Consider the following 27,060-nt stretch of genomic DNA (forward strand, 5'->3'; position numbering starts at 1 on the left):
TATGTTCCGTACAGAACGTCTTGTACTTTTGAAAGAGAACATTTTGTACTTTTGAAAGAGAACATTTTGTACTTTTGAAAGAGAACATCTTGTACTTTTGAAAGAGAACATTTTGTACTTTTGAAAGAGAACATCTTGTACTTTTGAAAGAGAACATCTTGTACCTTTGAAAGAGAACATCTTGTACCTTTGAAAGAGAACATCTTGTACTTTTGAAAGAGAACATCTTGTACCTTTGAAAGAGAATATTTCCGGAACCTCTTTCTAAACACAATGGTTACATGTTGTACATTACTAAAAAAGGACATTTTTCTGTCACGCACATTTCTACATATTTGAAAGTGTGAATTTCCATGATAGATGCTGTTTATTGCTAGAAATTGCTGCTTATACTTGTGCAAGCTATGTTTCAAAATATAACGTTAGCAGGGGTTTCAGGAAGCTGTACCACGTGTACCAGGGTAAGTGTGTGTGTGTGGGTGTTGGTCTGGGAGCTGACTGTGAAGCTAAACACTCTTTTGAAGGCCTATTTTCACCTTGTTTATTTTGGTGCACAGAAACGTGTGTTTGTAAGCCTGCATGCATAGTGGGCCCTGAGACCTTTATTTACTAATGGAGAAAGCTAGTTATTTTAGCATGTTTTCAGATTTTTTTATCACGCAGGGCCCACATCAGACCTTCATGTTACTAAGGCTGTCAGAACTCTCCTTTCTGGTGGTGTTAGATGGTAGAACGGGACCCTCCATCAACTTCTGTTCTTGGATTTTCGTCACAATAAAATACACTGAACATAATCTTCACAAAAGTTATTGACAAAAGTTTAAGCTATTGCCATTATAAATTACAATAACTTTTATTTAAGTATTAATTATTTAAAAAAATTAAAAGCCATTGTTATTTGTAATATCAAAACATCTATGTCACGTAAATACAAAACATGTTGCATTACAAATGCTATAGGTGTCACATTTGCAAAAGATTAAAGTATTAGCATTGTAAATGACAAAGCTATTCATTTCGCTATTTTCAAAACCAACACATAAATAAAAAATGTGTCATTTACAAGACCAATAGCTCAAACTTTCCTAATGCGAGACCTATTGCATTGCAAATGCTTGTTGTACTTATTTTGTAACTTGGGAGTCTTTATAATTTGGGGGTCTTGTCTAGTGTCCCAGAGAATTAATTTTTTTCCGTAAAAAAAATCACTTTTGCTCAATCTACATGTCCTATACTATATTAAATAGTCGGTGTAATATGTATACTGGTGACGTTTCTGTAGCCTTTCTGGGGGTTTTGTCTTGCGGAAGTTGTCCGATTATAAGTCAATTGTTAAAATGCATGCATGTTGGGCATAGTGTGTGTTGTGTGATGACTGACTAATATCCACCACTGAGTTTACTTTCATATTTCACCATACTAATTCACCACTAATCCTTTATGGGTTTCCGGAGTAGCGTGCTTCAACACCCCATCAGGGGTAACAAGCGCTATATAAATACAAACCTTTTTCCTCCTCTATCCTTCTGCTATCATTCCAAATCCAAATAACTGACTAACCTATCCACCGCTTAAAATGTACTTGCATGTTTCACTATACTAATTCAACACTAATCCTCTATGGGTCCTGGAGTAGCGTGCTGGTCGCCGAAAAAGCGCTTTGACGCCTCGTCCGGGGTAGTAAGCGCTATATAAATGCAATTACAATATTGTTATTAGTTACACCATTTTGTCAATGCAGAGGCTTTGAACACCTATGCAAGGCAAGCAAAAAAAGTCGTAGGGAAATATAACTTTTGATGGCACTTATCGGCAGTTGCAGAAATGACTGGGGCAAAAGGACAGCATTCGAAAAGTTCAAAGACAGCAGCAAATGGAAATTTGGAATAGCACAGAAAGGAGTAAGTAAAGAAACGATCCAAATAGGGTGCTGCAAATTCTAAATTCATAAAGTAAACAGAAAAAAACATTTCAGTCATACCACATAAAAAACTACAAAATGAACAGGACCAGGGTGGATGTTTATAAGAATAGGCGTGTTCCATTTTTACGGCAGAACGTGAAGATGACAAGTCAGATGAATCATGCAGACACTAGAGAGAGGGAATTGTGGACACTTGGCTATACCTAGAACCACTGGGCCAGGGAAATGGGAGGAAATGGAGTAAGAAATTAAAACCCCTAAATCGCTCGCAGCTACTATACTCATTTGCTAAATGCCCCAGCCTAAAATATGTCAGTACAGACGACTTAAAAGAAGTGGGGTTTTTGGCCAATGCTAAAGGCGAGGAAATAACAAAGGTCCTCCTCCACTCAGCTTTGATAAAAGTCGCAATGGAAATGCGTGTACATACAGAAAGGGGAAAAACAGGAGTATAATGCAGAGCGGGATCGTTTAAAAAAGGATCTAGAGTACTTACATGAACTCTATCCTGGAGATGTGATTTTAATACTGGGAGACTTTAATCATAGATTGAATCCCATAAAAACGGATGCCTGGAATAGTGACATACTAAAAGCGTATAACATAGAGTCTGCAAAGTTTATCAGCACTGAGCTCTCAAATCAGGATGTGGAGCTTGGACGGCTGCTGGGGGGCATGGGTCTGGTTTGTGTGAATGGTAGGAAAGAAACAGATCGGCCCGCCAAGCGCACATTTAAAGTAGGCCACCAATTGTGCCCGATAGACTATGTATTTACCCAGGCCTGGTGTTTCCACACAATCCAACATTTCGAAATACTTCAAGTAGAGGGCAGCGATCATTTCCCACTATTGATAGAAATGTATGTAAATAAGGTCCCGCCAAGACAGAAGGTGTTGCATGTAGAGGTTGAATATCCCAAGCGACTTACAACCCGGAAAAGTGAAGAACATCTAAATAAACTGAAGGACCTTCAGATAGTAGCTGACTTAGGAAACCTAGTAAAGGGGGAAGAGATACCCTGGTATGAGGATATGATAAGACAACTCGTAGAATGCCTCAGAATAAACATTAAACAGGGGAAGCATAGCTTGGGAAGGAATCTTCCACTACATGCAACTAGTAACCCATGGTTTGAGGCAGATTGCCGTAAAGCAAAGGCCGTTATTAGAAAGAGGGAAAGAAGCCTAAGGCGTAGCGATAATGAAGTAGAATTTCTAGCCCTTAAGAAATTAAGGATAAAATATAAGGCATTGATTAGAGACAAAAAAAGATCCTTCAAAGAAAACTGCTGGAAGAACCTACTAGCGACAATCGATGAAAAGAATGTCAAAGGCTTCTGGAAACTGATACAGGAATGTACGGGGAAAACAGCAGGGTCCATGCAATGTTCTGTCCCAGAGGATAAGTGGGTAATCTACCTTGAGGAGATCTACGGCAAATGGCCAAGAAGGGAGGCAATAGTACCATCTAGTTGGCCAGGAGTGAGGGGTGAAGTAATGGAGCAGTTCTCCCAAGGTCGTATTAAAATCGTGATAGCCAAATTAAACTTAACACGAGCTGCTGGTCCAGACAATCTACCCGCCATTATCATAAAAACAAATATAGATTGGTGGGCGGATTTGTTTGCAAAAACGTTCTTAAGAATACTAAAAACAGGAACGTTACCAGATAGCTGGAAAGGGGCTATTATTAGACCCATACACAAAAAAGGCGACGTAAACTCCCCTAAAAACTATCGCCTGATAAATCTCTTGGACATTGGGGAAAAAGTCTTCTCTAAAATCATTCTGGGTCTATTAAAAGATTGGGCTGAAGATAATGATATAGTACCTCCTGAACAGGGGGGTTTTAAAGAAGGTCATTCAACAGTGGATCATTGCTTTGCCCTCTGGGCGGTAGCGCGGAAGTCTATAGAGCAAAGGGGTAATCTGTTCTGCTGCTTTGTAGACTTCCGCGCAGCATTCGATCTTGTAAGCAGGGAACAGCTATGGTCTACCTTGAAAGGCTATAAGTTACACGCAGACCTGTTAGCCCTTATCCAGGCCTTGCATACAGATAACTGGGCCCAGGTAGTCCTGGACGAGGATGGTGGATTATCTGGCAAGATCCAGATTGGAAATGGCCTGAGGCAGGGGTGCGTATTAGCCCCGTTGCTATTCTCTTTGTTTATAGCGGACCTACCTCGGAATCTAAAAGAGGTTGGAGGGGCTAGCCCAAAGCTAGGGGGTAACCATATATCCTGTCTGCTTTATGCAGATGATCTGGTGATCATGGACCAGACGGAGATAGGCTTGCAGAGGAAACTAGATATGTTCCATAAATACTGCTTAAATAAAAAACTGGTAGTAAATATGGAAAAGACCAAAATCCTATGCTTCGGCAAAAGTAAGACCCGTTTCCCTTGGTATTTAGGTACGGAACAACTTGAGAAGGTAACGGAATACAGATATCTGGGAGTATGGTTCACTAGTAACTTGAAATGGACCACCCATCTGGAAGCGTTAAAAATCAGGGCAACAGCCTCTATAAAGGGCTTAAAAAGGTTTAATAGCTTCTACGGAGACTTGTCAGATGGGCCGGCTATAAAGGCCTATCTGGCAATGGTCCCCGCACAATTCCTATATGGATCAGAGGTTCTCCTCCTTAGCGGGAAAAAAGGTTGGGATAAAGAGGAGGGTATGATCCTAAAAAGCTTGTTCTCGTTGCCGAAATCAGCAATGGTACAAGCAGCAAGATTGGAGATAGGAGTCACTTCCTGGGCAATTACATCCAGGATGGCACTAATACGGTTCTGGCAGCGTCTGGAGACAGGGGAACCTCCCAGAAAAATATCACAGTGGTGTAGAGAGGAAATTGCCTCCAGCGAGTTATCGTGGGCTAAAGAAACAAGACTCTCACTAAAGGAAGCCTATGGGAAGCTAGGGATAGAACTAGATACCCAGTTAGGACATACCAATATAGGCAAAAAAGAACTACGGTCATTGGGAGCGGATGTGTCCTGCATATGCGATCAAGAGTATCTCCGACAAAAAATATCGGTGTCCCATATGATCCAAGTATGGATTTCAGAAGTCCACTCCTACCCTTACTTGGATAGGTTGCCGAATCAGCACTTAAGAAGAGAGGTTTTAAAACTGAGAATGGGCATAAACCCCTGTTATGTAAATACCAGGGTTAAAAATTACATGATAAATAGTAATGGCAATTGCACATGTACGCTAGGTACCTCCTGTGATATTATTCATATTTTATTAGACTGTAGGATGACCCTTGATATACGTAAGGAGATTTTAGGCCCGCTATTCAAAACTTATAGGATTATGAATAGAAAGCAAGCGGTAGATCTCCTGGTGGGGATGGTAAATCTGGATATAGCCTGCGCCTTGGGTAAATACATGAGACGAGTCAGGGGGTTTCTCCAGAGTACAGAGGTATAGGCGTATGGTAACGAGATTGCACTTCAATGTATGTATTATGTTTGGAAGACCTGGTCACATATGTTTTCTCATGTTCACCCTTGTAATTTTCACATCCTAGGAGGATACTGATTAATAACAAAGTTACTGGGGTTTCCTCCCGGAAAGGACTGATTTGCAATTTTACAAATTTTATATATTTTGTGTTTTTATAAAATTTTATAAATGTATTGTGTATACTTTTATGGTTGTAATAACCCGAATAAAGTTTTAATGACTGACTGACTGACTGAGAGAGGGAATTAATTACGGATATCCCAGTTAGAATTCATAACGAGCTCAAAAATAACGAGCTGCCTACTAAAGAGGGCTATTTAATGGTTAATGAACTACCAGAAACTCACTCGTTTCAGTCACTCGGATGGGCAGTGCGAGTTTAGAGAACTGCAAGAAAGCTCATGTATTCTCATATCATCAGAGGGGAGAGCTGCGCCACTCACTTTCTCTGTTATGTGAAAATGAACGAACAGATGTGATCCTTTTACATTTTAGGAAAACCTTTTTTATATGTCCCCAAAGAAAACGTGTTGATTAACTTAGCAGCTTTGGCATGGGATAGACAGGGAAGAGGTGTGGTGCAGCGGCCAGGGTGGCTGACTCTGAAACACAGGGGCTCACACTTCGATCCCCGGCACCGGTGGCAGTTTAGCCCAGCAACTTGTGACTCTGGGCAATAGTTCGCTTAATCTTCCCGACGGCCCCCACCGCCGGGACACCTCTCTGGAGGTAGCTGTGCACTTTACAAATGCTGATATTTCATTACAGCCGATTAAGAAAGTGACAGGCTGAGCGTGAGCATCCCAAGGGGCTGAATTCATTCTGATGAAAAGAAGCAGACAAGGATACCAAATGTCTAATGCTTCGGCCTAATGTTCTTAGATGATATCATTATTGAATCTGCGGAGGAGGTAAACGTTAAGGTGTGCTCATTGTAGAGCACAAACAGGTGTGTCATAAAATGGCGACTGCACAAATACTGCAAACGTACCCTTATTTCTGTAGGGGTAAAACAATAGCGAACATCTCCTGTGGAATGGGGCCACCCCTGCCCTCTAGAAGCAATCTCTCTCCTTTGAAAGAGTGAGTCATGATAGCAGCAGGCGTGGATCGGATGGCAGCTCCCCAAACAGGACATGCCAAGCCTTTGAGGTCAGCTGTTGAAAACTGCTCGTGTCACAATGAACGCGGCTTGAGCCCGGAGAGATGCAGAATAGGATGCCGGAGGGGAAACGAGCGAGAAGGAAAAGACAGAAAAGGAAAACAACTCAAAGTACAGGCAGGAATAGCCCACAGTATGCAAATACTGAGCTTGACCACAGCCATCAGAGGGAAAAAGTTAACAGGAGTGGAAACAATGGCAGACACAATGGAATGCAGTAGAGGCGTGCTAGGCTGGCAATGCATTGTGGCAAGCAAAAAAGTGAAGCCACTTTTTTTTTATAATACATGCCCGAAACCTAATATTAGGGCTGGCTATAGACAGCCTCATGTTATCAACACTTCAAAAACGTACAAAAAGAAGTACGGAGAGAAAGTGGACTTTGGTGAGCCCTCTTCGCCCATAAACTTTTATGCGTTACTCATGGTTAGTAAATGCTTGCAGGGGCTTTCCATCAAAGCCTTAACATTTCATGTATGGTTACATTGTCCTATTTGTGCCACTTTTAGATTTCAGTGAGTAAGAATTAAGGCATCTTTTTGAAAGACTAGACCCAGTGTGTGCTCGTTGATGTATTTACGTAGCTGAAGCACCATTTGTATTGCTGCTTGATGCTTTCATTGTTCATTAAGTACATAGCTATTTAGAATATATAACCTGTCATAAATACACAGTGCTATTAGCTAATTACCCCTGAACATTAATTTGCTTTCCATTGATGTCAAGATAACATCATGTATTTACAGCTGTTTTTGTTCACAAGTACAGGCCTGCATGTACACAAGCTTCTTAAATTCACACTTAAATACTGTCTCTTTGTTAAAAGTATTTATAATGCATTATTTTGATGTGTATATGTATTAAGCTCACCACTTAAAATGGAAACTTTAAATTCCAAATCTTTCTCATTATACTTGTATTTAAGGGTACAGCTGAACTCTGCAAATGAAATCTATCAGCAAAGGGGACCTTCTATAATGTTGTAGCCCAAGGAGCTGCTTCATTATGGGATTATTTAGAGGAAAACTGGGGGCAACACAAACCAAGTCACCTGCCGATTACCAAACAATTCCGCTAACAAAACGCCATACCTTTCGACTTCGGCGATGCTTATTATCCATTGTAGCATCTGAGTGGATCGAGTGTTACTGAATAACACAATTAGAAGCAAAACTAATCAGTTTGCAGCAACAACCTAGGTTGTGAGGTTCGGAGATAGCACATCCCTTTTTCCAATCGCAGAAATTACTTAGCATAACAAGCTTTTGCTTTAAGCAACTCCCTCCAGCTGGTGGGGACCATCTTGGACACTAAAGTCAGAGGACATCTATTTCACATTCCTTCTTCAGATACCAAGAAGTTCCTACCTCACACTTGCCTTTCTGCGATTTGAATGGAAGACAACATGTTGATTTGAGACACCTAACTGATTTTGATCACATAGCACAGGACACTGACATTTATAAATAAATTCGGAACCAAAACTGCAGGAAGACTTACACAGGGTACGCAGGACTTTAATTATCAACCTCCTGTATTATGAGCGCCAACTCACATTTTATCCAAAATGCGGTTAAAGGAGCTACTTCTCTTGGTTCACGTTCCAGAGGAGTTTTATAGTTCAATCCTGGCATGTAGAAGAAAAATGAAATGATAAAAAAGTTACCTTTCAAGATATACGGAGACTTGGCCGCATGTTTATCATTGACTGTAACTTCTATCTTCAAGTTTTTGTAGCTTGCATACATTCTGTACCGGACAATATAGGATCCATCCTTTCTGTCCAGGACCTGCACTCCCACTCGAGTGAACTGTTCATCAAGAGCCGTAATCTTCACTTGGAACACATTATCACCGGGGGAAGAAATGAACCTAAAGAAAATGATGTTGCAATTACAAAAACAATCCTGAATTGGTATCTTACCAAGCCTTTTATGTGTACAAAAACTAATATTCAAATCATTGCTCGCATGGATTTTTATTTGGACTATTTGTAATTGTACTTAAAATTGTATGTGTTTTTATGCATCTTTTATGGTTTAAAAGAACCGAAATAAAGATTTTGAAATGAAATTATATGAATGAAATATTCAAATCTACTAATGAGTAATCCACAAACAAGATGGTTCTGTAACATAAAATAACATCACACTATTCATACAGAGTGCTAAACATGTTTTGAAGATTAAGATTAAAAGCAGTTAAGTTTAGAAAACTTTTTTCTTCATGAATGATCTAAAAAAATAACACTCTTGACTGACAAAAGCTTAAGATGCAGAAACACATTGGTGGTCTGTCAGTCTGTCCTGGTCTGTGTCTACTGAAGTGAGATTTCAATGATACGCATTCGGTTGGTGTCTCTGCTAAGGGCACAGGGAATTATAAAATAAAATGACCACTGATAAAGCTACCAGTTTTTACTTTTTATAATGCAAACACACAACCGCCACACATGCAATGACATATGATAACTCAAGAAACAATTCACTCAAAAATGACCTAACAAATTCCCACTCAATATTGAATCGTCCGTTCAATGACTAAGCACTAATCTTATCCCAAATGATTTACTTCCCTTGCATTTGGCAGAACATACACAGGTTCTGATATTTCAACGGCGGCAGCTACCCCTCGGGTATAACTGTTAATCCTAATTCCTGGAATTATCACTCTCCAATAGCAATCCATTTCTGCCTGAAAGGGTCACAGAGTGAAATGCTCAGGGTTTTAGATCCCTCATGTGACAATCTTCTATTCAGGAAGCTGAGGGAACAAAAAGCCAGCCTGACCCCAGCACGAGCTGTAAAAAAAAAGGTCAGAATCTGGTTTGACCCAAAAATATAATTGTTATCAAATCACAAGAGTGGTTTAACAACAACTTCTATTTCATATTGTTACAAATGATCCTTCGGTTGCTTCACTTTCCACACCACTATGAATGTACGAGAGCCTTGATGCTGTCAAGACTGGATTACTACAAAATTCTGTTCAACGGAGCATCATAAATCTTGAAATTGTAGTGACAATAAAACCAGACCAACATTATTCTATCTCAACTTAAAGAAGTCAGCGGATATCAATAAAAGGCCATGCACACCTTCATGGTCTTCCCAAGTGAAGAAATTCAAGTTTACACTTCTTGGTTACGTCTTCACAGCACGGAAGATTCATGGACCAATTAAGCCAGCTGTTTACCACACATGTACCCCTTGAACACCCAGTGAAAGGACACCACACAAGTGTTATGAAAATAAACAGTATATTTATTAAGAATCACAACAGCCCTGTACTCTTTATGAGGACAGGGTTCTTAGCACAAACCAAATCTCTTTAGCAAATACTTTAAGTGCACAATTAAAACAAGTGTCCGAGGACACGGAAAGGTTAAGGCAAGTCGGAAGCGAGGGACTCGGGACCCTAGAGTAAGGAGGCTATGCAGGCACTGAAATGCCGAGTTACCTAGCCACGAGGGCTGCGGCTGCACAAGTCTTACAGGCGTCGGGGTCTTCGCTGACGAGCCAGGAGCCGGAAGAAAAGGAGTTGCTGGCCGGCGACCAGTGATGAATAGTTCGTAGAGATCCAAGCCTGGATCGGAGATTGATGAAACCTGAAAGCAGAGGGGACCAAGTTCGTACTACTAGCCAGTAGTCAGAGGGTACCAGGAAGGCACCAGTTGGCCGTCACCTCGACCAGGTGAGTGGGCGACGCTAGGCTCTGCAGTCTCACGGACCAGGAGGCGTTGTCGGCGACCACGGTGGAGGTGCGAGCTGTCCCACGACGGATGACGCTGTCGGCGTCTTGAGTGGATCAGGAGGGTCCGGGGTGCTTCTCGAAAAGATGGAAGCAAGGGCCAGTCTGGAGCAACCAGACCGGCAGTGATGATTCTCGGATGTCGTCACAGGAGGACACAAGCCAGCGGCTAGTGACCAGACAACGTGCTGAGCAGCGAGCAGAAGGGCCCCACGCAGATCGTGGAGATGCTGGGGGACTGCACTTCGGAGCTGGAGCGGCTCAGGGTCGGGGCTTCTCGGACCCCAGAGCACTCACCAGAGAGTTACCTCGATGGTCGTGCTGGTTTTTAAGAGCGTGCAGGTTCTGATGATGGCCGGTCCCTCGAGGTCTTGTCGCACCCACAGATCACAGCTGAGCTGATGACGGGGGTAGAGGTCAGAGGTGCCAGGGAAGCCGGTTCTCGTCGAGCTGGGCCGTCGGATTCCTTGAGGAAGGACTTACAGCAAACCGCAGAGTTCTTAGATGGTGCCCGCTGATGCAGGGTGACTACTCCTTAGCCACAAGGGAGAAATCTTGAGAAGAGTCTTGAAGTCCTTTCGTAGAAAGTATTCTTGATTCAAAGATGATCTAATCTGGAAGGGTCTCCGCTCCGGCCTTTATCCTAAAGAAAGGGGTGGGTACATGACTAGGTCCTGCCCTAAGGGTGGGACCAGGAAGGGGGGTAGTTACACCCCTCTCCCCTGCCGGACTTTCCCCAGGCCAGGGCTGTCGCCCCTGGAACTGGTTCTAACCGGCAGATGCGTAGTGAGCACCGGGGTGCCACTCCGCAGTCACCTTCTCGCAAAAGCCCTACCTACCCAGAATACACAAACCCTGTCTGGGACGGTGCGAACACCGCCCTCGACAGGAAACCCTTTGTCCAAGCGCTCCTCGCTGGAAGGACTCCCAGCAGCAGGAGGTCAGACTCGTGTCTGTGGTGGCAGCATCCATTTTGTGGAGCTGAGGCTTTTGTTAACTTTAACCGGGGTTCACAGTTACGTACATGTCGTGTCCCTCTAGAAGGGCGGAATGCTAACCTCGTCGCCAGAGTTGGTGAGAGGGCAGCATCCCGATTCGTATGACACCTTACTCGACATGTCTTGATAACGCGACACCGAAGTTACCGATGTGGCACGCGTTATCATGGAACAGCCATTGGGTCTTTTCTCCGCAAGCTGCAACCGGCTCGGCTCGGGCCAGAACACAGTTCACGCGAGCCCATGCACTCTGCCTTCAGGATTGTCGAGGCCTGCCATAGGAGTGACTGATAGGGACTCGGGTGTCCATTGTATGGTTAGTTATAGAGCTACTATATCTAAAGCAAAGGGTGATTACACGACTTCGCCCCAGCTGTCATGCAGCCAGTTGTGTCAAATTTAGGAGGCCAGCCAGGGGTGGCATAATACATGCTGCAGCCCCTGGCGGCCCTGGGTACACCTATGCCCTGAGTTACAGGGTCTGATAAGGTGGCCCAGTACCAATTGGTAAATGCACCTAGGGTACATATCGTAATTTAGAAAGAGAACAGCCAGGCTGTGGGTCTGATTGGCAGGCCCACAGCCAGAGAAAGTCGTAAACCAGTGAAACAAAAGCAAAAAATCTGGGTGATCATAGGATTGCAGACCCTACTCTCCTACAGTTACGTCTTCACAGCACGGAAGATTCATGGACCAAAATACCTACATTCTCCAACTCCCAAATGCACACCTAGCCATTACCAGACGTCCAGCAATAAAAACCTACCCACACAAGTCAGATTAAAATCGCAAGACCCACGTAGACAGGTCGGTTCATGTAGTGGGAGTTTAATTCTGGAAGGAGTCTGCTTAATAGAACAAGCACTGGCGTTGCCAATAGGTCTCGCAGTAGGAAAGTTTGAGCTATTGGTTTTCTAAATGACATTTTATTTTTTTGTTTTGTGATTTACAATATATCACAACAATTGATATCTGGGGGTCAAAATTAGAAAAGCAAGTTTGACAGTAAGAACCACTATACCTAGACAGTAACAGTGAGAGATAATAGTTAGAGAGTGGTCGAGTCGAGACTCAAGGGTACCAGGAGGGAAATATTGTTCCCATCAGAAGCCACACTGTACCGCCCTTATTATCATCATATGGGATCTCCTTACCCAGGAGGCAAGACGGCCGGTAAACATTACCGTGACCGAGATGTAGTATGAGGTATGAGAGCAGAACAGAGAAGTGTGGTAGTGGCTAATGAAAAAAGCAGTGTATGGTGATTTGGAGTGGAAAAGTGAAGGGTACTAAAATTAGGTGAATGGGTGGTAAAAAGAATTTTAATAATAACCCCCAAACCCTAAGGTTAAAAGGCAGGTGTGGGTGCAGGTTTTAAATAATAACCGCACTTGTTAGTGGTCGACATGTTTCAGCATATTGTAAGATTTTCTTAATGCATTCCTCAGGACCTATATATAGTACACTACTGCTTTAGAAAAAATGAATTAAAAGATGTCACCTGAAAATCCAGGCGTGCTCAACCGTATACTGTCAATGAAATGGTAAGGGATCCAACATGTAAAACAAAACAACAAGCAAACAAACAAATAACACAAAGCACGTTATTATTTGTATTCATAGTGACATTGCAATATGTTCAATCATACCTGATCGTTATTTCGGGTATGCACTCACCCTTACGTGTAGGCTGAGGAGCTTCACCCCACCTGGCTGCAGCGCAGGTAAAAGGAGCACCGCTCTGTGAGAAATCACATAACGTTTAATCGAGCGGCTAGTGATAAGACACTAACCCATTTGAGTAGCAAAATATACTTTGAGATGGCAGGTTATCTGAGCCATTTATAACCAGGCTGGGCGTAGGCGCCGTATTCTGTCATAACTCGGGAGCAATGACCACACGGAGGGGATAGGTAAAGCAAAAGGGCCGTTCCACGTCAGTTAAAGTCGGGAGACACTGACGGAAATCGCTTCATATTAAAGTCGCGGAATAGCATCTAGCAGCGTGTCAGTTACAGAGAACGCACCCAGGGAAAACGCTACGTATTGTTAAGCAGCGTACAGAGTGGGGAAAAGCGCTGCATATGCTCGATGTCAGGCTGGCCTCTAGCGGCAAATCCGCGCAGGGCGAGGCAGCCGAATGTTACGCATAATGCGTTGCATAATGCATTCACTCACCTAACCGTCGGCGTCTCCAGGCAGTCTTCAGTACTGCTCGGGGGGGCGCCGACCGCCGAGTGAGCTAGTGTTTTGTGTGTGTCACGGACCCAGCGCGTTGACGAACAGTCACGTGACAGTGAGACTGCTGGGAGTTGTAGTCCACTCCGAGTATTGACTCTATAAGATGAAATATTATGGTTCTACCAAAGTCTAATGTAGGTCCTATGTGGTGTACCAAGATGCGCAGTGGTTTGTAAATGACTGTTAGTAGTACATTACTTGAACAAGGCCAAAGCGACATAAATCTTGTGAAGTGTGCACATATGCGCAGTAGATTGTAAATGGATGTTAAATAACAGACGACTGTTAATACTGATGTTAATATTAATGCGCTCTTCAAGGGGATTATGATGCGCTATTAGTACTGGCATTTCTTGAAGGGAAGCAACCTGGTTTGATAAGTGCCCTAATGTGCGATGGATTACCAGTAACTGTTGGTGAAGTGTGCACATATGCGTAGTGGATGTTAAATTACAGACGACTGTTAATACTGATGTCATCATCTGTTATTTAACATCCATTTACAATCTACTGCGCATATGTGCACACTTCACAAGATTTATGTCGCTTTGGCCTTGTTCAAGTAATGTACTACTAACAGTCATTTACAAACCACTGCGCATCTTGGTACACCACATAGGACCTACATTAGACTTTGGTAGAACCATAATATTTCATCTTATAGAGTCAATACTCGGAGTGGACTACAACTCCCAGCAGTCTCACTGTCACGTGACTGTTCGTCAACGCGCTGGGTCCGTGACACACACAAAACACTAGCTCACTCGGCGGTCGGCGCCCCCCCGAGCAGTACTGAAGACTGCCTGGAGACGCCGACGGTTAGGTGAGTGAATGCATTATGCAACGCATTATGCGTAACATTCGGCTGCCTCGCCCTGCGCGGATTTGCCGCTAGAGGCCAGCCTGACATCGAGCATATGCAGCGCTTTTCCCCACTCTGTACGCTGCTTAACAATACGTAGCGTTTTCCCTGGGTGCGTTCTCTGTAACTGACACGCTGCTAGATGCTGTTCCGCGACTTTAATATGAAGCGATTTCCGTCAGTGTCTCCCGACTTTAACTGACGTGGAACGGCCCTTTTGCTTTACCTATCCCCTCCGTGTGGTCATTGCTCCCGAGTTATGACAGAATACGGCGCCTACGCCCAGCCTGGTTATAAATGGCTCAGATAACCTGCCATCTCAAAGTATATTTTGCTACTCAAATGGGTTAGTGTCTTATCACTAGCCGCTCGATTAAACGTTATGTGATTTCTCACAGAGCGGTGCTCCTTTTACCTGCGCTGCAGCCAGGTGGGGTGAAGCTCCTCAGCCTACACGTAAGGGTGAGTGCATACCCGAAATAACGATCAGGTATGATTGAACATATTGCAATGTCACTATGAATACAAATAATAACGTGCTTTGTGTTATTTGTTTGTTTGCTTGTTGTTTTGTTTTACATGTTGGATCCCTTACCATTTCATTGACAGTATACGGTTGAGCACGCCTGGATTTTCAGGTGACATCTTTTAATTCATTTTTTCTAAAGCAGTAGTGTACTATATATAGGTCCTGAGGAATGCATTAAGAAAATCTTACAATATGCTGAAACATGTCGACCACTAACAAGTGCGGTTATTATTTAAAACCTGCACCCACACCTGCCTTTTAACCTTAGGGTTTGGGGGTTATTATTAAAATTCTTTTTACCACCCATTCACCTAATTTTAGTACCCTTCACTTTTCCACTCCAAATCACCATACACTGCTTTTTTCATTAGCCACTACCACACTTCTCTGTTCTGCTCTCATACCTCATACTACATCTCGGTCACGGTAATGTTTACCGGCCGTCTTGCCTCCTGGGTAAGGAGATCCCATATGATGATAATAAGGGCGGTACAGTGTGGCTTCTGATGGGAACAATATTTCCCTCCTGGTACCCTTGAGTCTCGACTCGACCACTCTCTAACTATTATCTCTCACTGTTACTGTCTAGGTATAGTGGTTCTTACTGTCAAACTTGCTTTTCTAATTTTGACCCCCAGATATCAATTGTTGTGATATATTGTGTTAGGGGCGTATATCTGGCCGGTCGGTAAACTTGCCCTCAGACCCTCCTCACTTGTTGTTGTTGTGTTGTGATTTACAATGCCCATACTTTTAACTTTTCGCATTAGGAAAGTTTGAGCGATTGGTATTGTAAATGACACTTTTTTAATTTATGTGTTGGTTTTGAAAATAGCAAAATTAATAGCTTTGTCAGTTACAATATCAATAGTTTTAACTTTCGCAAATGTGACACCTATAGCATTTGTAATGCAATGTGTGTTGTATTTACGTGACTTAGATGTATTGATATTACAAATAACAATGGCTTTTAATTTTGTAAATAATTAATACTTAAATAAAAGTTATTGTAATTTATAATGGCAATAGCTTAAACGTTTGTAAATAAATTTTGTGAATATTATGTTCAGTGTATTTTATTGTGACGAAAATTCAAGAAAATTGCATTTGCACCTACACACACATATGTGTTGTAGCGCTGAGTGGTGTGAGGGTGTGAGGGTGAGGGTGTGTGAGGGTGAGGGGGTGTGAGGGTGAGGGGGTGTGAGGGTGAGGGGGTGTGAGGGTGAGTGGGTGTGAGGGTGAGGGTGAGTGGGTGTGTGAGGGTGAGAGTGTGTGAGGGTGAGAGTGTGTGAGGGTGGGGGTGTGAGGCTGAGTGAGGGTGAGAGGGTTGTGAGGGGGGTGAGGATGAGGGGGTGAGTGAGGGTGTGAGGGTGAGGGGGTGTGAGGGTGGGTGAGGGTGTGACGGTTAAAAACAATCATTAGCCACCCCTAAAAAAGAAACTTTGGAAGTGGTCACCACACTGCCATTCTTATCCATTCCCACAACAGCGCAGCCTATGTACTGTGTGAGCATTCTAGTGGAGGAACCCTTTAAGGAGCGAGCCACTTTGTTATGAAGGTGACTGTCTGCATGTTTATAATGAAGACTGGGGAAGACTCAGCTTTCAAAGATGCCATGTAGGACGGATAGATGGACTTTTTAGCATGCATCCAATTACTATTTAAGAAATACATTTCCTGTTTTTTTAGGAAGGCCTGATGACATCCCTCCCATTTCCCCACGTTCCATAAAATAGTCCACACTCCAATATAATGCAAAGGGCAAACAACATCGTTCCACCTAATGCTATACATTTCCCTCTTGGAAGTTCTTACAATAAGATTAGATGATAACATTACTCCAAATGCGCTTACTGTTATATATTATTATTGTTGCCGCCGCAGTACTAAACATGGATGCACACCCTGTAATTAAGCTGGATTTCTAGACGAGTACTCTCATTGTGAGATATCCCTGCCTCCCAGAGTTACCTTCAAATAAATGAATACTTGAGCACAAAGCTTGTTATCTGTAGTGTACTTACTGTTCATCATGGGGCAGAGTGGTCTTTGCCCGTAGTCGGTAAGTGGCGATCCGACTTCAGCACTGTGCACACCTCATCGTGTCATTGCTTCTGAATGTATCTTGCCGCCATGTTGTATTCCCATCTCCATGAGTACCGAAACACATGCACGAGCTCTAACTCCGCGGTAACTTTGTGAAACGAGTCGCGATAACATTTGCGTAAGACTTCAGCGTTCCTGCTAACGTAGCTGCCATCTTTGCATTAACCGTGTAACAAACACTACATTTCGCGACCTTACTTATAGGAACAAACTATTTATTAATAATGATTTATTTTGACAAGTGAAATAATTACAATTATATGTCAGCGTTATGATTAATTTATATTAAAACATAATAAATAATTGATAATGTGCATAAAGTTAACTAAATGACAACTATTTAAAATTGGTAACATAGAAAAGTCATGTTTTTTCACAAATCACGTGAATATCTTTCGTTTATTTGTCAAATGATGCTTCTGTTGTACCGCTTCACTTTTCGAAACTTGGAAATATTTCGTTCTTTCATTGTACTCGCATGAGCACTTCGATTACAAGTCAACCCATTTTGAGTATACAAGAGTCACTTTAGTGACAAGTAGGCTATCCTTTACACAATGCTTCTAATTATTAGGTGACTCAAAAACGTGATTCTTTCTGTGAAAATTAGACAACAAGAGAGGCAGGGAAACTGAAAGTACGGCCGGCCACCGGCCAGCCATGAATAATTAGGGGAGGAGAAGCCGCAGACCGCACGCTGGGAGAAGCCCTTTGATGTGGTGGCGGCCGATAAAAAATGCAATTAGGAGGGAGGGAGGGAGGCTGATGCTCGTGCTTGACTGGCCCCTTCACACGATGTGTGATGTTCGACAAGTCACTCACTCCATGCCAGGGTCTCAGTTCCTGGGGGTGGATGGCTTGTCCCCATCAGCCCTGTCCATCCTTGCCAACAGCTACCAAAACTCGACCATAATTGTACTGAAAGGTTTATTTGGAGCCATCGAAGCGGCTCTGGGATATTAGGGCAGCAATTCCTAACCTAGGGTTCGCAGAGCCCATCGAGCCCTACTCAGGGGGCCCACGACGGATTAGAAAAAGAAATAATATTAGAAGGTTAATAAAGTATGGACATATAAAAAAGCAACATTCAAAAAGGTTAAACGCTCTGGAAATGTGAAAGAATTTGACATTGAAGGATATAAATGAAGATGGTAGAATTCTCTTGAATCGTGGAACCAGCAAAGGGACAGGGGGTCTTCCCCGGAGGATGGAGGATGGAGCACTGGTGCACACAAAAGAGAGGCTTGGGAGCAAATACACAACACTGTGTCCCGGAGTCAAGCATATCTGTTTATCTTTCAGAAATAAAATTACAGGTTGAAAAGTTCTAACTATTCCATAAAATTAAGATTCCTGCAGGAATATTTCAAAAACCCCAAACATTGCATTAACACATTAAAAGTCCGGTTTCTGCATGTTTTGTGTTTGTAAATGTAATAAAACATTTCATCACGTTTTTATTTGATGTATCTTTGTTTCTGTATCTTTCTGTATTGCGTTGGGGTTCAAGTCGTAGAAATAGCTTAGGTGCGGTGTTTCTGTATCTGGACAGCCTCCGCATGGTGATGGCCCTGCTGTGGTTGAGAAAGGCTTTCCAAATGTGTATTTCTCCGAAAATAACCGCTCCCAGCGTCACTTCATGCAATTGTTTATTGTTTTAAATATGTCCTGAACACCAATATTCGATCGTTTTAGTGAAGCGGTTTCTCACGGCAGCGCTTCAAAAACACTGCACGTTTCTGTGAGACATTGGCGGTTTCGAAGAGCTGCGAATGCGATCTTCGGTGTTGTTTTCTGTTTTTTTTAACTACACCTTAACGGTACTTTTTTTGTTATCGGCCCCGAGAGGATGAAAAGCGGAATTGACACACGCAGATTCCTGATGGAATATTTCAAAAACCCCAAACATTGCATTAACACATTAAAAGTCCGGTTTCTGCATGTTTTGTGTTTGTAAATGTAATAAAACATTTCATCACATTTTTATTTGATGTATCTTTGTTTCTGTATCTTTCTGTATTGCGTTGGGGTTCAAGTCGTAGAAATAGCTTAGGTGCGGTGTTTCTGTATCTTTCTGTATTGCTTTGGGGTTCAAGTCGTAGAAATAGCTTAGGTGCGTTGTCCCCGCCTTCCAGGAGTGATTCACTAGAAGCGCCAAGCCAAAAGATTAAGAACCCATGGGCTAGGCGCTATAGGTGGAATTCCCATTCTTGTTTCTACCGAACAGACAAGGGGTGCTGCTTCCTGCGCATCTAAAGTGTTTCTGTGTGGGAAATGCACACACACAAAGCGGAATTAACAGAACCAGTACCCAGGCCCTTTTAAGAGGGGGAGGGGGTGTGAACCCCCAGAGCTGCACGAGGGCCCGATACTGTCACGGGCTTGAAGGGTGCCACCCACCACACATACCTACCTTCACTCTGCTTGGAGGTACCGTCGGTTGAAATGCATACTTACATCAACCCATTGCATTCTGGTAGTTGTAGTCCTGGTTGATATCAATGAACCAGTTGAACCAAAATTACAAATGACAATGGTTTGATTGAGGGAAAGGCTGGAGTGAAACATCAGGTGTCCGAGGACCTCGAGTCTGTCAGTACCTCAGGTCCGGTGCTTCAGACTTTATGCAGCTGTTGAAAGTGCCAGGCTTTACTGGGGCAAACGAAAAATGCAATATAGTAACGCGAACTGCCAACGCCAGTCACAAACATGAGTTGACAACAAGAGAGGCAGGGAAACTGAAAGTATGAATTGTACACAGGCTCTGTATTGAGCACAGAGGAAATGGCTTTCAGATGGAGTGCACTGTTAAAGAAATCTTCTTTTCTCACTTAACCCACATGCCTTACTCTGCCGTTTGCCAGTCTTGTGTTACAGCTCCAATCGGAGCACAACAGCTGTTCTTATCCGGCTTGGGAGGAGGTGGGAGGGACGAATGCTGCAATAACAAGAGCGGCCGGGAAAGTGAAAGTACGGCCGGCCACCGGCCAGCCATGAATAATTAGGGGAGGAGAAGCACTTTGATGTGGTGGCGGCCGTGAGGGAGGGAGACTGATGCTCGTGCTTGTTTGGTCACGTGATTCACGTGAACTTAAAGAAAACTGCACAAACGAAACCCTTGGTTTCACAAGCCTTTTGAGCACTTGAATTCTCGCCATTTCCCAATGGAAAAGGCGAGACCTAAAAAATTAACCAAGTATGGAAGAATTCAGGAAAAGAGGCAATAACACATTTCTTAAGACAGTCTTTCTTAACCCATCACAAAATCACCGGGACTACCCACTCCTTCAAAAAGGGACAGAGCCCCTGCAAGTGTAGCTAGACCCCCACAGAATATCAGATCTGAAAATTCTAATGAAATTTCCATTCCTCCACTACTTCAAAATGTTATATAATCCAAGAAGGGAATTGGCTGATAACCATCTTCAACATTATAGTCTGCACTACAAATTGGCTGCCTGTTGCAAACCAGTGCAAAATTAAACAAGTTCTCTTTTTCTAAACAAGTTTAGAAGTATGGTTTGGTGGGCTGACGTGGCTGAATGCATGGATCGATGAATAGTTAAGTACATAGCCTACTGAATGAGTAAGTAGATGGACGATTTGGAAATGATTAGGGGTGTAAAATAACATTACATTTTAGAAACCGGAAAACCATGTCATTTTGACTTGGACTTTGATTGGGTTTTTAAACTAAATTATTCTGTAATGGATGGACTGGCTTATCGACCAAATCTCCTCCTGAGCTATATTGTCATTGATATCAAATCGCGAACATTCATGTTTCCCTTCTTTTTTAATATGTTGTCTTTTATGATATGAAAATCGAAATAAAGATTTTATGATGACTTGGACTTTGAAGCTTTGCTGCAAAATGGATAATTACTGGGCAAATTAGATTTATTGCATCAGATTCTTAAGTTTATTCCTCTAGTCTGCTGAGTTTGGGACTGAAGATGTTGGATGCTTTAATCAGCCAGAGGTCTCTGCAGAAGTCTCCATGCCCACAGGTTTACCACACTGCTCTAAAATACTGAGGGCCTAGTAACTCCGTTTAGCATGTCCATTGGAAATTGTGATAAGCTCTTAATGAGGGCCAATGTGTTATCTTCCAAACTAGAAAACACTTCCTGGTGCAAATACAAATAATGACCAAACCCGCACTTTATTATATAGAGGACGCCTATCCCCACATCCCAATCCCAGTACAGGTATTTCAGTGCACAAAATTGTAATATGCTGTAACTTAGTCTGGGAATACATCATGCACAGTAGAAAATAAGCATTTGTCTTGTTTTTTCATCATAGACAACCTAAAAACCTCAAACCCCATTCATGTAACATTAGTGATCTGCAGGAGAGTAGCATGCACATGAGTAACGTCAATATTACAAAATCCTTGTAGATGCCTATAACAAGCATTTACAATGCAATAGGTCTCGAAATGACATTATTTTTAGCTACTGGCATTGTAAATGTCATTGTTTTTTTCCCCTTTGTGAAGCATTAATCAAATGGTGTAATGCAAAATGGCAATAGCTCACTTTGATGTAATTACAAAATCTATTGCATTGCATTTGTACTAGGGTGAGTTTTGTATTGTAAATGGCACCAGCTTTTATTAATTTTTTTATTTTCTATCACATTAATCTAATGCTCCCCTGGGGACAGACTATAGCTGCCTGGTCTGGAGGTCTCCCCCCCTTTCTAATCTGCTTGAAGGCCTTTCTTTTCGAAGCCCTAATAAAGGCCCCTTCACTGAGAAAAGGGTGCAGTTGGACGATTAATTTGTTGATGAAAAGTGAGTGCCCCTAGCCCTTGAGTCAAACACAATACCAGCAAAGAAGTCTAGGAAGGAAGAGGACTGTGCACAACACACACACACATGACAATTGCAATGCAATAAGTCTCGCAGTTACCCGAGTTTAAGCTATTGGCATTTTCAATGACAATGCCTTTTATTTCTGTTTTTAAAACGAAAACAAAAATAAAAAGGTATTGTTATTTGCAATGTCAATAGTTCAAACTCACATAAATGAAAGGCCTATTGCATTGCAAATGCTTGTTTTAGTTGATCCCAAGGTCCGCCCTGCTCTGTCTCAAAAAGTGGCAGGCAGCTGGACATGGAAGGGTGACAGTTCATGAGTTCCCAGCAAGGCCGGACTGTTGTTTTACCGGAGGCTGGCATGGTGCTGGCTGTTTATGAAGCTAGGGGGGGGCGATTTTATTACTGGGGGTCGGTCTGGCCACATTTCCTGCTTGTTCTTCCTTGTTGCAGTGTTGTGTGGCATATTAGCATCCCTAGGATAGACTGCCCTAGCCATTCACCAACACGCCGGGGCCGCGTGTGCCTACAAGGCGTTGTTCATGCCTCGAAGACGTTGTGCAGCTGAATCGATTAAAACGCACTGCTGCAGCCTAGCAATGTGTTTACACAGACACTCTTGCACGCATTTTCAAACACACACACCTACAGAGACACATACAGACACATACATACAGACACACAACACACACATACAGATACATAACGAACAGATACAGACACAGTGCACATCAGACACACATAGACAGAGCACACAGACTCATACATGTGCACGTGAATCAGGACCTGAGAGCTGTGTATGCCTGGGAGCGTGTAAGGTGTTCCATCCAATGTTGTGAATGTTCTTTGGCAAAATCCCTTCAGTTGGGAAGCTTCAGTTTATAAACTATAGTATACACAGAAAAGCATAATACGTGCATGACAGTGTTCAAAAACTTTATCACTGAACAAATAAAGGCAGCCAACTTGCCTGAAGTTAAAACTTTTTCCAATATTAGCACAGTTTTGCAAACAACATATGATGGTCATATGACCGAAGCATCCTGCTTTTTTGCAGCTGGAAAAAAAAGAAACTGTCTACTTGGTCAAAACTTGTCTACTCATACTTTAAAATGCTGACCGAATAGCTTGTAGCACAGTAATATGATGCCGCTGCCCAAAAAATTGTTGACAGACGTTTTTTTTCCAAGGCAAGGCAGATTCGAAATTCAAAACACAAGGTGCCTCGCAGAAAGGTAACATTTAGGGTTTTATATAACACAGCAGTTCATGTCATCATGCCACCCATGTCGACTTCCAAATCAGGTACATCCATGGAACAGCGCAATGCTATGAGGTACAGAGTCCTTATGAAAAGATAAACACATACTCTAGAGCAGAGCCAGCACGGGCTGCTTCTTGAAATGGCAGCCCTGTGCAATGTTAAACATGAGCCTAGTGGGAGAATGAAGGAATAACTCACTTTAACCCGTTCCGTGCTGATGACGGAACCGCTCCGTCATCAGCCGCGGTGGCGCTGTGCTGATGATGGAGCGGTTTCGTAATGGCCCGCCCGACGCGCCTGCACGGTGCTGATTTCGCGCCTGCGAGGCGCGTTCTATTAAGCGGGCGGGGCCATGACGGAACCGCTCCATCATGAGCACAGCTCAATCGCGGCTGCTGACAGAGCGGTTCAGTCACCTGCATGGGCCCGCCGCGCGGCCCCCGCCCCCTTAGCGCTACAATCGAAAGAGAAACGAGAGTTTGTCCGCAATCGAAAGCGACAAAGGGGGCGCAACAAGAGCAGCGACGTACAATAAGACCAATCACTGCCTGCACAGTCTCCTTTTATGCCTGCGGGTAGAATGTCATACAGTTTGCATTACTCAGATATTTCGAAACTTATATGAATGCCAATACCCAACATTTTTTTTAAATTAAGTGGTATTAGTGCAAACCAGGACAGAATGACACCTTCCAGCCCGCGCCAGAGTATGCGGATCTCATGTCCGGCACATGACTGCACATTCCGTTTTCACGCAAAGCATGTTTCTCTGCTTGTTCCACAAGGTTTCTACTAGCCAATAACTCAGTTCATGCAAAACACTGAGCATGATATATTCATTGTCGCTGATAAACAACTCTAACACATCCCAGACTCTCAACATGGGTAGATGTTGAACCTCCCTCCATGCCCTCGGTAGCACACGCAAACGCCTGTTGCACACGTGCCTCCACAATACAGGGGGCTGAGTGAAAACAAATGGCACCCTACTAAAGATAATAAATTGCATTGCGACAGCCGCAAAGCAGACGAGCCAGTCCGGATGGGCCGTCTGAAACGGAGAAAGGGCAGCGACTATAAACCCCATTTCCAATGGCAGGCCACCATTTAGCATAAAGAATTACGTAAGCCAATGAAAATTATGGGCGGGGCTTCAAGCCCCCTTCTGTAATCTCCTCTCACTATATGTCTCCCCGAGCGGAGCAGAGCATGTGCTGCAACGCTAGGCGAGACCTAAAAAATTACAAGATGTGGGCCAGGGAGGGTGTGGGACTATTTAATGAAATAGGATGGCTTGGAGTTGGCTGGTTTACTTCACCAAACCAAACACCACGTATCCAATCCTGGGATTTCATTTTACAAAGCATTGTTATAAAATCCCCTAATCTAATTTGCTGCCTATAAAACAAAGAGAGCACTGGTCTCTGAAATAAGAGCCTAAGACTGAATACATACTTTTTGTCATTTACTGGGCGATCTGTAGGATGCCTTTTTCTTCTCCATAGAGGAGAAGTTTGCACAACTCCCTGAAGGACACAGGCAAACAGACTTTGAAGACAAGCAGCATTACTAAATTTAGCGTGGTGTGCCTTTCAGTGTCACCATGTAGCAGTTGTACAATGCCAGCAGCTAGAGAAGTAGCTGGACACAACTCCACAATAAAGGAATTCACAATCACAACTGATATAGGCCATGACTGGTTGTGAGTCTGGTGGATCCCTTCAGGAGAAGCACATGGTCTCACACAAAACATGGCCCATCTACTCAAACAGGAATGTGTTAATCAGCAACATGCAATCTAGTAGCCTCATGTGACATTTCTCCCCTCTCCATTCAAGCTGTTGGTACATCTGCCAAAGAAGAAGTCACAGTTACTGCTTTCCTACAGTTCCAGCGATCACCATCTTAACTATGCTCTCTGGCACTTGTTTTTTTGCCAACAATCAAACAAAATGCAGTTTTGCTTTATTATACTCAAAAGGAGAGGGTGATGAAGTCTCACATTTCGGATAAGACAGTTTAGCCAGCCCAGATCGAAGGAGGACTCAAATAAACTGAGTGAGAGAGCGAGAAAGTGCAATTATAGTAACATATACTAAGGTGTTCTACATCACAAAACTTTTCATACTCCTCTTTAGCAATTTGTGTGAATAAACTATCTACATTGATGGATGGACAGGCATGAAGTCAAGATTACTTATGTTACCGAACTCTGAAGAGGTCCGCATAAAAATTTCAAAAACATATATTCACAAGAGTGCAAATAAAAATAGACAGTGTGTAGCTTTGTCACTAAAAGTACATTAAAACAATCACAACATTAAACATAAAAATCACTATAAAAGAATAAAAAATGATAAAATACATATTGGCAGTTTCACAGTATACAATAAAATATAGCTCATAAAAGTGCATAAAGAGACTATAGTGCCTGGTGTGGTTACGCTGCGTCGTGTCGAGATATACGACTCTTTTAGAAAGGTATATGGATAATTGAAAATGATAATAAGGATGTTCTGTTGAAAAAAGACGGAATTTGAGAGTTGTACTTGCATGCAACTAGAGCATATTAGTTGCAGGGCATGCCCCCAGTTCTTGGAGAACAAATTGGGGAATGTATTGAAAAGTTGAAAAATTATATTATAACACAGAGAATTCTGCCCCGAGGAAGTCCGAAATATATGGACGAAACGTGTTGGCTGTGTCCATTTCCTTGTTTTTATGTGCAACGAAAAAAGAAAATAAAAGATGAATCTTTTTATATAATAATACATATTCTGTTAGGTTTGTTTTTGGATATCATGCAACCTTTTGTCCCCTTAATCTATAAAAAATAACTTTTTTACTGGCTTTAAGGAATATTATTGTGTGCATGAGCTCCCCCTCCTCTATTATGAAATTGCTAATATTGGGGCTTTTTTTTTTACGTTTGGCCCTGGGAGTGAGCATATTTTCTTTCTACAAGATTAACATTGAGTGCTGTAGAATTCTATAACAATCTTACAAGTTTTTTTTAACTTTATAATGTTATTTTCAATATGTGCTTTTTCATTTAGATTCCCACTCATTATCTTCCCCAGGAAAGTATATGATTTCACAATTTCTAGCTTTTGGTACATTTGTTGCATTTTGACTGCAACCAAAATGGACAGCTTCTGAGGAGGCTGTCGCACATCCTGCCACCCAATCACCAAATGTAGTAGTTCTCCTACAGTAACGAAGCGACCAGTGGTCCTAGGAAACACCTGATGATCTGGAGTGTGAGGCAGAGCTAGATGTCCAGCATTCATGACATAGGGACACGGCCTGATTCAGTGTTTCCAGCTGTTTCTATTGCGGGTCACCACACTCTTACCTCATGTGTTGGACGCCGATCTTACAGAATTTACGGCTGTTCCTCACTACCCACCAGGATCAGCTGACCAATCAATAGTGGGTCTGCTTATTTCGAGGTAGGCAGTGGAGTGTGCTGTCTAAAGGCAGGAACAAGGTTGTCAGTGCCACAGCCAGGTACTACATCAGCTTGGATCTACAGACCGGGGTAAGAGCAGGGTGACGTAGGCAGTATAAACCGCAAAGGGCACTTACTGCAAGTCGTTGGGTGTGCTTGGGGAAAGTTGTTATGCTTAACACTCTCGACCTGCAGTAATAGCTGTGGCTGAAAAAGGCTGCCCTGAATGGCTTTCACCAAAAACATACTGCCAGGTACGCCTCTATTCTCCAAAAACCATGAGCGACTGCGCTTGGCACATCAGTGGACCCTGGGAGCATCCTTCAACCCTTATGAGCAAAAGCATGGCTACGTGGCTGGGTACAACGTTCCCACTGCCTCAAGAACTGAATGACACTACAATAGCCATCTATCCAATTTATCGATGGCCTAGATCCTTGATCTTGCAGTAACTTCCTTTCTAGCTGCAAA

General features: G+C 42.8%; 1 protein-coding gene across 1 annotated transcript in view; it reads right to left on the reverse strand.

Moving 5' to 3' along the window:
• The window catches only part of LOC147663629 (protein O-glucosyltransferase 2-like), a gene marked incomplete at its 3' end in the record, with an annotated part of 137,739 nt that overhangs the window by 77,058 nt on the left and 33,621 nt on the right, over positions 1 to 27,060 (reverse strand). The window contains exon 2 of the mRNA XM_086950320.1: positions 8,227 to 8,432. Coding sequence (XP_086806446.1) covers positions 8,227 to 8,432 — 206 coding nt within the window. The remainder of the gene's footprint in view (positions 1 to 8,226; positions 8,433 to 27,060) is intronic.

Source organism: Lissotriton vulgaris, unplaced genomic scaffold, assembly GCF_964263255.1.
Source record: "Lissotriton vulgaris unplaced genomic scaffold, aLisVul1.2 SCAFFOLD_1291, whole genome shotgun sequence".
Lineage (NCBI taxonomy): Eukaryota > Metazoa > Chordata > Amphibia > Caudata > Salamandridae > Lissotriton > Lissotriton vulgaris.